The following is a 15398-nucleotide window of genomic DNA, read 5'->3' on the forward strand; positions in this document are numbered from 1 at the left end:
TGGGCAGGGATGAGGAACCGCGACCTGAGGCCTGTAAGTGCTTCTGCATTTCCCACAGACTTTCCCTGTATATTGGTACCCCCCTCTTTCTCATGTAGATAAGAGATGAGTCTTAATCTTCCTCTGGAGACCTCTGGGAGTGCCATGGTGACAAAGAGGACCGGCTTTGCCTCTTCTAACATGGAAGCATTGCCCCGGTGGCCAGGGTCCTCGTCAGTGAAAAGACTGATGTCACAGAAGGGCAGCGACAGAGCAGCTCGTTTCCTCCCCTGGGTAACGTCTTAGTTTATCAGCTCAGCTGCGCGGTTCTGCATCTGGTTCTGCATCTGTTTTGATTCGTGATAGCTTTGTTCCTGCAGCCCCTCTGATTGGTGACAACTTTGTTCCTGCAGCCCCCGCTGCCTGCAAGTCCTGTTCTCACCTGTGCTCAGAATCACCAGGGTGCTTGGTCAACATTCAGATTCCCAGCCCCACTCTAGGCTAACTGAGCCTTGATTTCTTCCCCGCTGCTCCTGCTCTTTCCTCCCCCACCCTTCTCTCTTCCTTTAATGGTAAAAGGACCTGGTTGCCCACTGAAGCATCACAGGGTAGCCTGGCTTCCTTTCGATGAGGCCTGATCCAGAGGCTCCAGCCTGTCACTAAGCGTCCCTGACTCGCATTTCTGTTTCTTACTGTCTTCAGTGTGAACTTCATCTTCAGGGGTCCTGTATTTTTAGGGTACATCCCTAGATGGTCTGCCATACTTGGAAATTCTTTAATTGTTTTTTTCCAGCTTTCAAGTTCAGATCTAACATACAAAGTGCTCTCTGATATTCCCCTTTTCCCTCACTCTTGAAGAATCGGTTTGACCCTGTATCAGTCTGTTTTCATGCTGCTGATAAAGACATACCCGAGACGGGAAAGAAAAAGAGGTTTAATGGACTCACAGTTCCACATGGCTGGGGAGGCCTCACAATCATGGTGGAAGGCAAGGAGGAGCAAGTCACATCTTACGTGGATGGCGGCAGGCAAAGAGAGCTTGTGCAGGGAAACTCCACCTTATAAAACCATCAGATCTCATGAGACTTATTCACTATTAGGAGAACAGCATGGGAAAGAACTGCCCCCATGATTCGATTGTCTCCCTCCAGGTTCGTCCCACAACACATGGGAATTCAAGAGGAGATTTGGGTGGGGACATAGTCAAACCATATCACACCCTCAAGTCTGTTGGTGTATTAGGCCATTCTTGCATTGCTATGTAGAAATACCCGAGACTGGGTAATTCATGAAGAAAAGAGGTTTCATGGTTCTGCAGGCCGTACAGGAAGCATGGCTCTGGCATCTGCTTCTGCGATGGCCTCAGGAAGCTTCCAGTCATGGCGGAAGGCGAAGTGGGAGCAGGCACATCACACGGCGAGGGTGGGAGCAAAGAGTGAGAGGGAGTGCCACACGCTTCAATGGCCAGATATCAGAAGAACTCACTATCATGAAGACAGCACCCAGCCATGAGGCATCTGCCCCCAGGATCTAAACACCTCCTAACCAGGCCCTGCCTCCAGCACTGGGGATTACAATTCAACATGAGATTTCGATCGGGACAAATTTCCAAACTATATCAGGTGACATTCCTGCAAGTGTTCAGCTGGAAGGGCTCTTTCGGTTTGAGGAGAAATTTATGATTTTTGTCCAAGGTTTTTGAGTCCTGATCTCTCCTACAAACAGCTTCTATCGTCTTTTCTGTGAAGTCTTTCCTTTTCTGCCCCCTTTTCAATTCCTGAGCTGGAACTAATTGATGCCTTTTCTCTAGTCTTATCTGTCTTTGTGTATGCATGCCTCTAAAATAAGTCTTCATGTTATAGGATTCCTGTTACTTCTATTGTGTATTTATTTTTCTCCAAATTCCTTGACACCTTGCCATCCCTGACACATATTGTGAGGCCAAGGACCATTCACTGCTGTGTCCTTTCGATGCCTGGTGCTGAGCAGGTTGTTGGATGGATGTATTTTAAGGAAAGTCACAAACTTTTGTAATAATTAGTTCTACTGCAGCAAACATACTCACTTTTCACAAGTAAACCTTGTGATGTTCTATTGGGCATCTATTACATTTTCAGACAAACATTGGCTTTCTGTCTAGAGAAGTCACGCTATCCAGAAACCCCATGCCTGGCCATCCACTTCCGGGATTTTGCTGCAAATTCCATCAGATTCCCTGGTGTCCATATCAATGAGCATTGGGTCAAAACCCACAGCCAGTTTCATCTGTCCCACCAGAGTCACAAGGAGTCAATGCCCAGAATCTCCCATGGGCCCTGCTGCCACCCTTGGGCCAGCTCCCGAGTGGTGGCCCTCCCGCACAGGCCTATGCTCGGTTTGTGGGGTGTAGGGGGTGGGCAGGGTGTCTGTCACTGCTTCGGATGAACAAAACATGCTGGGAGAAGCGGTGTGGACTCTGGATCATAGGGTTTCCCCAGTCATCTGTTTCATAAGGGTTTCCTTAACGCATTTCTCTGGCACGGTGGTGGTGGTGGTTTTCACTGGACTTCTGTACCAAGAGCAAGTCATATGTGTGCACCAGTATAAACCAAGGGAAAGATTAACATGGTGCCCTATTTCCCTCTTCTGTGTGCACCAAGCTAGATCTAGGGAAAGATAAGCGTGGTGCCCCGGGGCCGCATTCCCTTCCTACATGTGCATCCGTGTAAAGAGAAACAGAAGTGTAGTGCCACGGTGCCACCTCCCACTGTGCACTTTCTTTTTTATTTTCCTCTGTGAATTGTACCCCACTTTGCTTTCTGAGAATTTTGGTCTCATTTTATATGTACATATTTTTCTTTTTTTTTTTTTCAGACAGAGTCTCGCTCTATTGCCTAGGCTGGAGTGCTGTGGTATGACCTCAGCTTACTAAAACCTCTGCCTCCCAGTTTCAAGTGATTCTCCTGCCTCGGCCTCCTGAATAGCGGGGATCACAGGCGTGCACCACCATGCCCGGCTAATTTTTATATTTTTAGTAGAGACGGGGTTTCACCGTGTTGGCCAGGCTAGTCTTGAACTCCTGACCTCAGGTGATCCACCCACCTCACCATCTCAGGTGATCCACAGTCCCAAAGTGCTGGGATTATAGGTGTGAGCCACTGCACCTGGCCTGGTCTCAATATATTGATTATGCCCCAATAATTTTTTTTTTTATAGAGTTCTACTTATATCTTTCTGATTTTTAGAGTGAGAGGCAGCTCCCCACTGGAAGGAAGAGCCAGTACTTCAGCCCTGTTCTCTGCTACCAGAGGCAGCTGGTGGCATTCCAGTGACCCAGTTAGGTTCCAGCCTCCCCCGCAGCCCTTGACCACGCACTGCACAGGCTGTGTCACTTTCTGCACAGTTCTGAGCAACGTGCTTCTGGGGCACAGGGAGCTTCTGGAATGTGGAGTCTTTTTTCTCTCCCACTGCCGAGTGTACTGTTTGGGCTTCATGGGCAAGGGCTACTAATACCCTATGCTTTAATTGCCTAAGAGAGAAGTATTAATATGTTTAGGGAAATGGTGGTTATTGTATGGGGCTCATAAGCACTGGAAAAAGAGTTATTAAGTATGTTACAGATTTTCCAGTGCTTATGAGCCTGGCCTGGCCAATATGATGAAACCCTGTCTCTACTAAAAATACAAAAATTAGCTGGGCATGGTGGTGCCTGCCTGTAGTTGCAACTACTCAGGAGGCTGAGGGAGGAGAATCATTTGAACTGGGGAGGTGGAGGTTGCAGTGAGCCGAGATCGCACCACTGGACTCCAGCCTGGGAGACAGAGTAAGACTCTGTCTCAAAAAAAAAAAAAAAAAACCAGTATGTGTTTCTATTAGAACAAAGGGATCTTAGAGATGTAGTTTCCTAAATGTACAAATGCTGAGAGGGGCCCAGATATACAAAGAGCCCAGAAAGGGTTAGTGGCTTGCCCAGGGTCACACAGCCAGGAATGGCAGAATCCAAATGAGAAACAAGTTCTCTTGATTGGCAGGTCACGTTCATGTCAGCACTGAGCTGAAGCGTGAAGCCGACTAGAGTAGAAACTGTGTTTTCAGAGTCACATGCTGTAACCAGGGGTAAAGAAAAGCAGCGATATGGGCCCATGGCTTGTTCTGTCCAGGATCTGGTCACAGGCAGTATTCAGTATTCTGCATAACTCTTAAGGAATTGCCATTGGGCAGGTGGGTTTTAGTCATGGATGACGTGGCAGGGACGGTGTCTCCTGTCGTCTGCCTGGTGGCCATCAGGGTGAGAGCTGGGGGGGTTTGCCATCAGCGGCCGAGGGAATCTCCTGCCTCTGGGGAAGCCATTGGATCATTCACTTTCCCTAGGCGGGTGCCTCTTGATTTTTTAATATCCAGTCTTATTTATATGTGGTATTTTTTGTTTTTATTTTTTTCTGTAGAGATGGGATCTTGCCGTGTTGCCCAGGCTTGTCTTGACCTCCTGGGCTCAAGCCATCCTCCTCCTGCCTCAGCCCTGCAAAGTGCTGGGATCACAAGTGTGAGCCACCGTGCCTGGCCCTTTTTTTTTTTTTTTTTTTTTTTTCCAATTCTCAAGAGTTTTTAAACTTTCAGTTTGGAAGCACAGATGAAATGGACAGTGCGATGGCCTCAGCTCTGTACTCAGCAGCCTGGCCCTGCAGCTCTGTACTCGGTGGCCTGGCCCCACAGCTCTGTACTCGGCAGCCTGGCCCTGGGCTGTGGCCACACAGCATTTCTCTCCAAGCCCCGATTCTTCCAGAAAAGGAGGGAGAGGTGATTAAGTTCATCTTCATGGACTTCCTAATAAATTTTTATAACTCTTTATTCTAAATCTTTACAGTGTCACCTATAGCCTTAGCCCAGCACTGGTAAAATCAACTTTAAAAATTTTAATGATGATTCAAAATATATGAGTTTGATCTTTATTATAAACGATTAACACATTAAAAAATCCAATGTGGCTTGAAAAGTTTAAAGTAACATTTAAGTACTGCTCACAGGGCGACCGCCTTTGCAGACCTGCCTAGCTGGTGTTAATGGGTCTTTCTTTTGGGCCCTGGTAATCTTTTGCACTCACCTTAGTTACAGTGTTTCTTTCTCGCATTGCTTGTTTTCGGAGCTGGCCTGTACCTGCGTATGTTTATTCAACAAAACAGTTGTTTATACTTTCAGGTGAGCTGGGTGTAGGGTGGTGCCCTGAGAACAGAGAGTTGAGGTACTGGTTCTTCCTTCCAGCTGGGAGCTGCCTCTCACTCTGGCTTGCTGCCACCCTGCAGAGTGCATCCACAGGGCAGGTGGCGGGGCTGCAGAGCTCGCATGCCAGGACCAGGGGCTCCCGTAGGCCTGGCTGTGCCGTGTCTAACTGGAGGAGCCCAGGCCCTCCACTCTTCAAGCCTCGATCTTTTCACCTGTAGATTGTGATTAATAGTAATATATTATAGGGCTGTTTTAAGGATTAAGGCACTAAAGTGTATAAAATACTTCACATAGTGCCTGGTGCAATATAAATTTCAGCCATTACTTTATTTTGCTCATGGTGGTTGATGGCATCCTGTTTGAACAGCCCCGAGTTAAAACAGTTCATGAAGATGTGTACTTGCACTACTCTATGAATCAACCATAAAATAAGGATATGTGGGAAAATCTCAATACTCATCAGGCTTAGCAATGAAGGTTAAAGACCATTTCTATTGCAGTGTACCAGATTAGGAGACATGGGCTTGGGAGGAACATGGATCCCCCCCTGCCCTGTGCGTGCTCGCTGGCTGGAAGAGGTGAACCTAGAGGAGATGCGTGCATCCGGGAGCTGAGTCCCATTGGAAAGCTGTGCCTTGTGTCTTCACAAGAAGGAAAACAGCTTTATGGCAAGAAAGGCGGGCCCAGGTGGAGGCAGAGCCTGTGGGGAGGCAGGAGACTAGGAGAGAGGGTCTGCTGAGACCTGCAGCCAGGCCGAGGGGCCAGCTTGGGGGCCGCGCCGCACTGTCCTGAAGAGCCCAGAAAGCCCCCGGCTGCGCCTGCTGCCCTGGTGCATTTCAGGGGAGCAGATTTGCAAAGTAGTACATTTAAGCGCATCCCTGTTTTCAGTGCTAATGGATTTCCTGATAAGTAGGAAATGTGAAAAATACTGAGGAAAAAAAATTCCCTAGCAACACAAAAATTACTTCTAATTTGCTGTATCACCTTGTGGTCTGTGTTCCTGTGTGATGGTATTATATAATCACATGCCATTTTATAGCCTGCTTTTAAAATGTAATACTCTTGTAACATTTTTGGTATTAATAATTGCTCTTAATCATAACTTTTAAAGCTATATAACATTTCATAATACACTTTTTTAATTCATTTATTCTTTGGGGCAGATTTCACAAAATCAAATTATTGTTTCAGTTTCAACATTTATGTAGTTCTTATTTACATATTATAACAAACCTTCTAAAAGAATTGGACAAGTTATAATCCGGATCAGTTCTATCATAGAATTCCCTGTATTGGTTGCCATCACTTAGAAAAAGTTGGCTAATATAATAAATATTAATTGGTATGATGAAATTCTCATTTTTAAATTTTTAAGTCATTGGTTATAATAAAGAATAAATTTTCTTCATGTATTTGTTACTAGTTTTTATTCTAATGCGTTTCTGCCTGTAAGATATAACTATAACTTAACATGCATACAAGTGCACGCATCCAGAATGTGCTACTGGGGACATCTTTACACATGCATTCACCGGTTCCCCACGCCCACGTACCCCCCACACACCCATACCCGTGATGCACCCACACGCTCCCACACACCTCCCACACGCCTGCACCTGCCTCACACCCACACATATGTGCACATTCACACCCATGTACACCCACCATACCCATGTACACCACCATACCCATGTACCTACAGACCCTCACACACACCCTTACATACACACCTGCACCTGCCTCACACTCACACCCCCTCCACACACAGCTGCACCTCCCCCACACCCACACCCGCACACATACATGCATAGACCACGTACCCATGCTCCCACACACGCACTCCCATGCACATACACGCATAGACTGTGTACTCATGCTCCCTGCACACCTGCATGCACACATACCCACGCCCACGTGCACCCGTGTCACTGCCATGAAGAACACCCCAGCAGTCCCCTCAGATTCCTGGAGTCTGGGCCAACTCCAGGCCTGCGGTGAATGGTCTCTGTCGTTACCTCAGTTGGTTTTGCCTGAGGTAATCGCACAAGGTTCTCCTTCTCGTGTCTCATTTTTCTCACTCAGCATTGTCTGTGCATGTGTTGTTGTTACTTGTCATTACTGTGAGAATTGCATTTGTGAATATACCACAACTGATTTACCCATTCTATTGTGGAGTTTTTTTTTTTTTTTTTTTTTTTGAGACAGGATCTCGCTCTGTCACCCAGGCTGGAGTGCAGTGGCGTGATCTCGGCTCACTGCACCTCCCCCTCCAGGCTTCAAGTGATTCTCCTGCCTCAGTCCCCCAAGTAGTTGAGGTTATAGATGACTGCCACTACGCCCGGCTAATTTTTATATTTTTAGTAGAGACGGGGTTTCACCATATTGGCCAGGCTGGTCTTCAACTCCTGACCTCAGGTGATCTACCCATCTTGGCTTCCCAAAGTGCTGGGATTACAGGTGTCAGCCACCGCGCCTGGCCTACCCATTCTGTTGTTGATGGACATCTGAGCTGTTTACTGCTTTGGCTATCATAAATATATCTGCTGTGAAAATTCTTGCACTTGCCTTTTCTTTGGTGTTTGTAGGGTCTATCCCCAATTGTAGAGATGTGGCATCATGGGACACATGTGTTTCTGCCAAATGTTTTTCTCAATATCACTAAGTAATCATTTAATAACTAATAATATATTATAAAATGTATAACAGGTCCACAGAGGAAAAAACTGTTCATAGGTAAACTTTCCTTGGGTGTGGAAAGGAAAAAGAGTACAATAAATTTTCACTTATAAAAACAAGTACTGTGTTCGTTTCTCTGGTTCTTAGATGTGTGATTTGTAATTGGAAGCTGTTCACTGGGAATGTTTCTGAACCTGCTGTGGAAACTTCAGTTCCCCGAATGGAGAGGGCGGGCGCGCATGCTCCCTGGGCTCCTGCTCTGCCTCGGGCAAGCCGGCCATATCTGGCTTCTCCTTGGCCCCAGGACCCGGTGCTGGCGGCCCGCTCTACTCCTGGGAGATTGTGGTTCAGCTCACATGGCTCTGGGCACTGGCTGGGTATGAATTCCACTCTGAGCAAGTCCAGAATGACTCCCTGGGGTGACCTTGTATTAGTTCGTTCTCATACTGCTATTAAGAAATAGCTGATACTGGGTCATTGATAAACAACAGAGGTTTTATTGGCTCACATTTCTGGAGCTGTTCAGGAAACATAGCAGCATCTGCTTCTGGAGGGGCCTCAGGAAACTTCCAATCATGGCGGAAGGCGAAAGGGGAGCAGCCGCCTCACGTGGCCGAAGCAGGAGCTAGGAGAGGGAAGATGCCACTCAAGTTTTTTTGTTGTTGTTGAGACGGAGTTTCACTCTGTCTCCCAGGCTGGAGTGCAGTGGCGCGATCTGGGCTCACTGCAAGCTCCGCCTCCCGGGTTCACGCCATTCTCCTGCCTCAGCCTCCCGAGTAGCTGGGATTACAGGTGCCCGCCACCACGCCCAGCTAATTTTTTGTATTTTTAGTAGAAACGGAGTTTCACTGTGGTGGTCAGGCTGGTCTCAAATTCCTGACCTCAGGTGATCCGCCCGCCTCGGCCTCCCAAAGTGCTACGATTACAGGCGTGAGCCACCGCGCCCGGCCCATGCCACTCACTTTTAAATGACCAGGTCTCAGGAGAATTCACTATCGTGAGGATGGTACCAGGTGGGGATGGTGCTAACCCATTCCTGAAGGCCCATCCCCCATGATCCAGTCACCTCCCGCCAGGCCTCACGTCCGACACTGGGATTACAATTTGACGTGAGATCTGGACGGGACACAGATCCAAACCGTATCAGACCCTGAGAGGAGCAGTTGGAAATAATGAAAGGGCCATCTGAGGCCTGGTTGATGTGTAGGTGCTACTGGGTATCGTGGAGACAGTTTTAAAATAGCATTTAATGTTAGATTGCAAACGTATTGCGGAGTGCGCCAGGCACGGTCAGTCCCAGACCTAGTTAGGCAAAAAATGTTAAAAGTGCAAATAAAGCACAAAGAAGTAAAGGAAAACCGCCTATAATTCCACCATCCAGACACCACTCAGGTACCTGCTGGTTCTCATTTGGACACGCGTACATTTTTAAAACAAAACAACAAAAAAGGATGTAGCATTCGTACCGTTTCTTTTGTGTATTCTCTTCTAAAACATATATTACATCGTTCCATGCCACTGAGTAGTCTACAGTACACCAAATGGCGTCACAATATTACCATCAAATATTACTGCAATTTATTTGAACAGTTTCCTATTACTAAACATTTAGGTGACTTCTAATTTTTTTTATTTCAATAATCAATGCCATAGTAAACGTACTTGGATATAAATCTTTTGTGCAGACCCATGAATATTTTCTTAGTACAAATTTACTTTTAAAAGAGGAATTATGTTTTCTCATTGACTTGGGTATTGGTAAGAAATTAAATGTGAAATCATTTTAATTCTTCTAAAAATTATCCTGGAAAGCATGGAGATAGTATATTTAACTTTCTTATGGAGTGGCTAAAATGTTATCCTATTTAATATCATAAGATAATAGACACCAACGGCTGTTGGACTTGTTTTTGAAAAGAGGATAAAAGTGTGTGAATATACAGCCCTTTCTCACTCTCTCCCACCTTAATCATGTCTGAAGTATGAGTCGAGTTCTGCCCACTATAGACAGAGTGGGCCAGGCGTGGTCAGTCCCAGCCCTAATTAGGCAGTCGTGCCCTGCCGCGCCTGCCCTCCCCAGCAGCCGTGCAGCAGGCTGGGAGGACCTTGCTGATATGGACAGCCCTGGGCAGCTCTGGTCGTGACACCAACAGTGGCTCGCTCTTAGAGCCACTTGAGGACACAGCGTTTGGTGCCTTATTTCTTTAAGACTGGATATGACCGGACGGCAGTCTTATGTAGCTTGCAATCTTAAAAATGCTCCACAGGGATTTTCTAACTTGTCTTTGGAGAGGAGTCCAGTAAGAATTAAATTATAGAAGCACATACTGTTGGCATAATAACAATTAATTAAAGATGTATCTGTCATGAAATGTGCATGTGACTATTCTTTGTAATCATGATGTCTGATGAAGGTACTGAGGAAAGTGTTTGAGATCCTGATGTGCTCTTTTCTTGTATTTGTAGATCCATATCATAGATTTTGACGATGAAAACAACATTATAAATAAAAATGTCCTCCTCCATCAAGCGGGTGAAATCTGGCATATTAGCGCTAGCCCTGCAGACAGAGGTGTGCTGGCGACCTGCTACAACAGAAGTAAGTGCGGCTTTTCTAAGATACTTGCTAACTGGAGGTAACTGGAGGTATTTCCTAAGACGGGTTTTGTATTGCTAATGGGTCGACACATGACTGAAAAGATTTAGCCATTAATGAAGGTGTTGCATGCACAGAGAAGCCATGATATTGTGAGTAGATGTTTGCAGAAATTATTAGAATCTTGAGATTCTAAGAACTGAAGCTGGAATCAGCTGTTCTGGGAACGTTGACACCTTGATCAGGGGAGTACAGTGCTGGAGTTTCCGGTGAGGCAGACACAAGTGTCCTGATGTGGAAACTGTACGTTGTGGGGAGCAGCAGGGATTCATCTCTTTCCTATAGTGTCTTGGTGACTGTCTTCCAGTGCTCTTTGGTAAGAGCAGTTCCATGCACACACGCGCGTTGACTGGTGATATGCCTCATAGGCTTCTTCCTGCCCGCCGTTGTGCTCTCTAGGCTCTTGGAGCTCTGGGACCTTAGTTTGTGTCAATGCAGATGTCTGAGTTGCTGAACTGAGCCTCTGTCTTCCCCAGTTCTCCTTGTTTGGTCGTCGTCAATGAGTACTTTCTAAATTCTGGCTCTATGGAGAAATATCTCCTAGGATCTCTTTCTCTACCATGTAAGCCAGAACAAATTCTTTGTGGTTTTTGATATATAGTTTCTAAAATGTTGCCTTCATTTGTCCCACAGGCTGAATGACTTTTTAGGTACTTTTAATGCATTCTGTCTGATCTTCTCTCTCATACCCTGGCTTCAGAATATTGATGTGTAGGGATTGCATGGCTCATATATCAGGCTGGTCACCAGGACATCCTGATCTAATATTCCACTTTCACCGGGTTCTGTGTATGTTTCCCTTCCCCTCCCTTCCCTTTTCCCTTCCCTTCCCTTCCCTGTTCCCTTTTCCCTTCCCTTTTCCCTTTTCCCATCTCTTTCCCTTTTCCCTTCCCTTTTCTCTTCCCTTCCCCCTTCCCTTTTCCCTTCTCTTTTCTTTTCCCTTCCCTTTTCCCTTTTCCCTTCCCTTTCCCTTCCTTTTTCCTTTCCCTTTCTTTTCCCTTCCTTTCCCCTTTCTCTTCCCTTCCCTTTTCCCTTCCCTTCCCTTTTCCCTTCCCTTCCCTTTTCCCTTCCTTTCCCTTTTCCCTTCCTTTCCCTTTTCCCTTCCTTTCCCTTCCCTTCCCTTTTCTTTTCCTTTCCTTTTCTTTTCTTTTCCTTCCTTTTCTTTTCCTTTTCTTTTCTTTTCCTTTTCTTTTCTTGACAGAGTCTCACTCTGTCGCCCAGGCTGGAGTGCAGTGGTGCAATCTGGACTCACTGCAACCTCTGCCTCCCAGGTTCAAGCAATTCTCCTGCCTCAGCCTCCCGAGTAGCTGGGATTACAGGTGCACATCACCACGCCCGGCTAATTTTCATATTTTTAGTAGAGACGGGGTTTCACCATGTTGGCCAGGCTGGTCTCGAACTTTTGACCTCAGGTGATCTGCCCGCCTTGGCCTCCCAAAGTGCTAGGATTACAGACGTGAGCCACTGCGCCTGGCCCTTCTTCCACTTTAACTTCACAGCTGCCCCATGTCCTCCTCTGAGGGCCCTGCCTTCCACATGGAGGGCAGCATGGCATGTGGCTGAGTGTGGCTATGCACCTCCCTCCTGCCAGCGGGAGGTTGGGGGTCCGAGAGCCTCCTTGTGTTTTGTCTGCTCTCTGTGCTGATTGGTCCAAGCTGACAGTGTCTCAGCAGAAACACATTTCTCAAGAATCTGTGGGTCTTCAGTAGATTTCCTGAGGCTTCGCTTCCTCAGACAAGAGCATAACTGCAGATCTTTTAGAGACGATCTCTTCTCTGCCTTGGTCTCCTGCTAAGATGGCCAAGGGACTGCCCCCTTCATCCTTGACCCTTCACCTTGACCCTTCACCCTCCCCTTCACCCTTCACTCTCTTCTGCCTGAGGATCTGTGAGGTGCTTCCTTGGCTTCTTGAGAGGCCCTTCCTAGGCCTGCACTCTGACTTCCTGATCTTCCCGAGGCTTTAACCACATGCAGTGTGGCCCGTCCTTGGCCTTTTCTTAGGGGCACACTCTCCTGACAGTCGGGGTATTAGTCCATTCTCACACTGCTATGAAGAACTACCTGGGACTGGGTAATTTATGAAGAGGTTTAATGGACTCACAGTTCTGCGGGCTTAACAGGAAGCATGACTGGGTGGCCTCAGGAAATGCACAATCACAGTGGGGGGTGACGGGGAAGCCAGGGCCTTCTTCACAAGGCAGCAGGAGAGAGAGAGAGCAAAGTGGGAAGAGCCACACACCTTCAAACAACCAGATCTCACTGTCACAAGAACAGCAAGGGGGAAATCCACCCTGTGATCCAGTCATCTGGATCCTCCCTGGACATGTGGGGATTACAATTCGAGATGAGATTTGGGTGGGGACACAGACCCAAACCACATCAGTTAGGCTTTTCATTTCAGCACCTTTTGCCGGCTGGAGACGCTGTGCTTGTTGTTACTCCACCATCGTATAACTCTTCCCCGTTTGCCCTCTCCTCCACCCTTGCCCTGTCCCCCAACCAGGAAACCCCCCTCGTGCAGGACCAGCCTCAGCACAACAGGAGCTGCCTCCATGGTCCTGTAGGGCATGGCCTTTCTGCCCCCTGGATATTCCAGGCAAGCTCTGCTTTTTCTGTGGCTCCTCAAAAGCCTCCCAGCCTCTACCCACTGCCAAAATCCAGAGCTCCTCCCGCATTTCAGGCAGTTGTTACTGCGGCCTCTGCTTCCATAGTCATTATACACTGCAGAGGAATTCCCACAAACAGCGGCTTCCAACAGCGCATGCCTCTTCAACAGTGTGTGCTGGCTGTAGCTTCGTAGCGTGCTGGCCTGGGGTCTCCAGGCCCCCACCAGGCTGTGTCAGGGCTCTCGCCTCATGTGGCTCCTGGGGTTGTAGGATGCAGGCTTGTTTCCTGGCTGTCTGCTGGGACCACCCTCAGCTGCTCCCAGCTGTAAGTGGGCTTTGAGTTAAGCTGCCAAGTTTGTGGCAATTTGTAGAAGCAACAGAAAACTAACACAATTGCCAAGCACTCTTGGTCTTGTTGATCGTCCACAGGCGTAAGTTGATCGTGTCCTTCAAGTTACCCTGGATCTCGTGATTTCCAGTCGTGGCTTCCAGAGACTGACTCTTTCTGCCAGACTTTGAAGGCAGCATAGATCTTCTGTTAAGTATTTCCCTAATCTGTCAGGCTCTCAAGGAAGAAAGACAAAATTGTTCCACAACATTCATGTCTAAGTTCCAAGAATTCTATTTTATTCCTGCCATAGCAGAACTGAGATTTACATCCCACAGGGAAGGCTGTTTTCCATTGTGAAATGCTGCAAGTTCCTGCTCTGATCAGGAAAGAGCAGCACAGCTGCTTGACTCGTGCTTAACCTGGCTCTTTCGCCCTTCGAAGCACACACGGCGCCACGTCTCATCTGAATCAGGTCATCTGCAGCAGCGGTCACACCCGTGGGGCAAGGCGCCAGGCCCTCCTGCTTCAGGTGCCTCCGGAAAAGCCTGGAGTCACAGACCTAAGCTTGCTGTGCATAACGCAGGGCAGGGAAAACATTCTAGAGACTTCATGTGTTTTGCAAACATACTTGTGCTCTGTAGTTTTTGCACTTAGCTCACCTGTAAATCACTAGGCTTCCACATTGCCGTGAATCAAATATGAATTAAATCCAGAAGCACCACAAACTTAGATTAGACAGCATTGCTTAAATCGTCACTTCGTTATAACAAATCTCTTTGCAAACATCAGAGTTGCAATTTATCCTCTTTGTCTTCCAGTAGTGTTTTCTCGTATTGTGCTTTTACCCTGCCGGTGCCTGGGCTGGTGGGAGGCGTCTTGCGGCGTTTTCTGTGTACGTGCTGTTTATTAGGGGTGCTTATAGAGAAGCTCCTGTTGTCTGCTGTACTTGGAGACCCACGTGTGTTTTCTTTGTTGTTGCTCTTTTGTAGCCCCTTCCTTCTTTTTGTTTCCATTAGTTTGTGTGATATTTTGGTGAACGGTGGCATATTTTAATGAAGAGGCTGAGGGCTTCTGAGACACACCTTTCGGCGCACACCCTGCGTGGGGCAGCCAGTGTGGACAGTAGCACCGCACGTGGACAGGGCAGGCCGATCACAGGGCCAGCAGGCGTGAGTTGTTAGGAGCACCCTCCTTCCGGCAGACCGTTGCCCTCTTCTAAAGCTGCTTTCCGTGTCTTTCTTCACAGATGTCCTAAAATCCTTTTTCATGATTTTTTTTTTTTTTTTTTTTGGAGGTAGGGTCTCGCTCTTGGCTCTTGTCACCCAGTCTGGAGTGCAGTGGCACAATCTTGGCTCACTGCAACCTCCGCCTCCCAGGCTCAAGCAATCCTCCCATCTCAGCCTCTCAACTAGCTGGGACCACAGGTATGCACTACCATATCTGGCTGATTTTTAAAAAAATTTCTAGTAGAGATGAGGTCTCACTGTGTTGCCAGGCTGGTCTTGAACTCCTGAGCTCAAATGATCTACCCGCTTCAGCCTCCCAAAGCACTGGGATTGCAGGTGTGAGCCACCACACCTGGCCTTCCATGGATCTTATCTTATGGGGAGGAAAGGAGACGCAGCCATGGAGAAGGGGCCTCTGGGGAGGGTGTCTAGAAACAGAGTTCATTTGGAGGGCCTGGCTCTTCTTTAGGATGTGGCTATTGGTTATTTGTCAGAAGCAACAGCGTTTACATTTTATCTGTTTATTGTGCCACACTGAATCTCTGCAAATCAGTGGAAGTCTGCAGTGTGGTAGAATTCTTGTGCACGCAAGCACATGCTAGAATGAACATCACAAATATGCAGAAGTGGATGAGCTCGTGACTTTTTTTTTTAAATGCAAGCGAGAAACCCTTTCTCTGTACCCTTACTATTCTTAAGAAGGGTGGTCAGGAACTGCAGTGTTG

The 15398-nt window shown here is 47.4% G+C and overlaps 1 protein-coding gene across 20 annotated transcripts in view; it reads left to right on the forward strand.

Annotated features, from left to right (window-relative positions):
* EIPR1 (EARP complex and GARP complex interacting protein 1) overlaps positions 1-15398 on the forward strand; it is a 179061-nt gene that overhangs the window by 31432 nt on the left and 132231 nt on the right. For all 20 annotated transcript variants that reach the window (XM_054677670.2, XM_063789369.1, XM_063789370.1 and 17 more), the window contains one exon: positions 10321-10453. In XM_054677670.2, the coding sequence (XP_054533645.1) occupies positions 10321-10453 (133 nt within the window). The remainder of the gene's footprint in view (positions 1-10320; positions 10454-15398) is intronic.

Source organism: Pan troglodytes, chromosome 12 (assembly GCF_028858775.2).
Source record: "Pan troglodytes isolate AG18354 chromosome 12, NHGRI_mPanTro3-v2.0_pri, whole genome shotgun sequence".
Classification (NCBI taxonomy): domain Eukaryota; kingdom Metazoa; phylum Chordata; class Mammalia; order Primates; family Hominidae; genus Pan; species Pan troglodytes.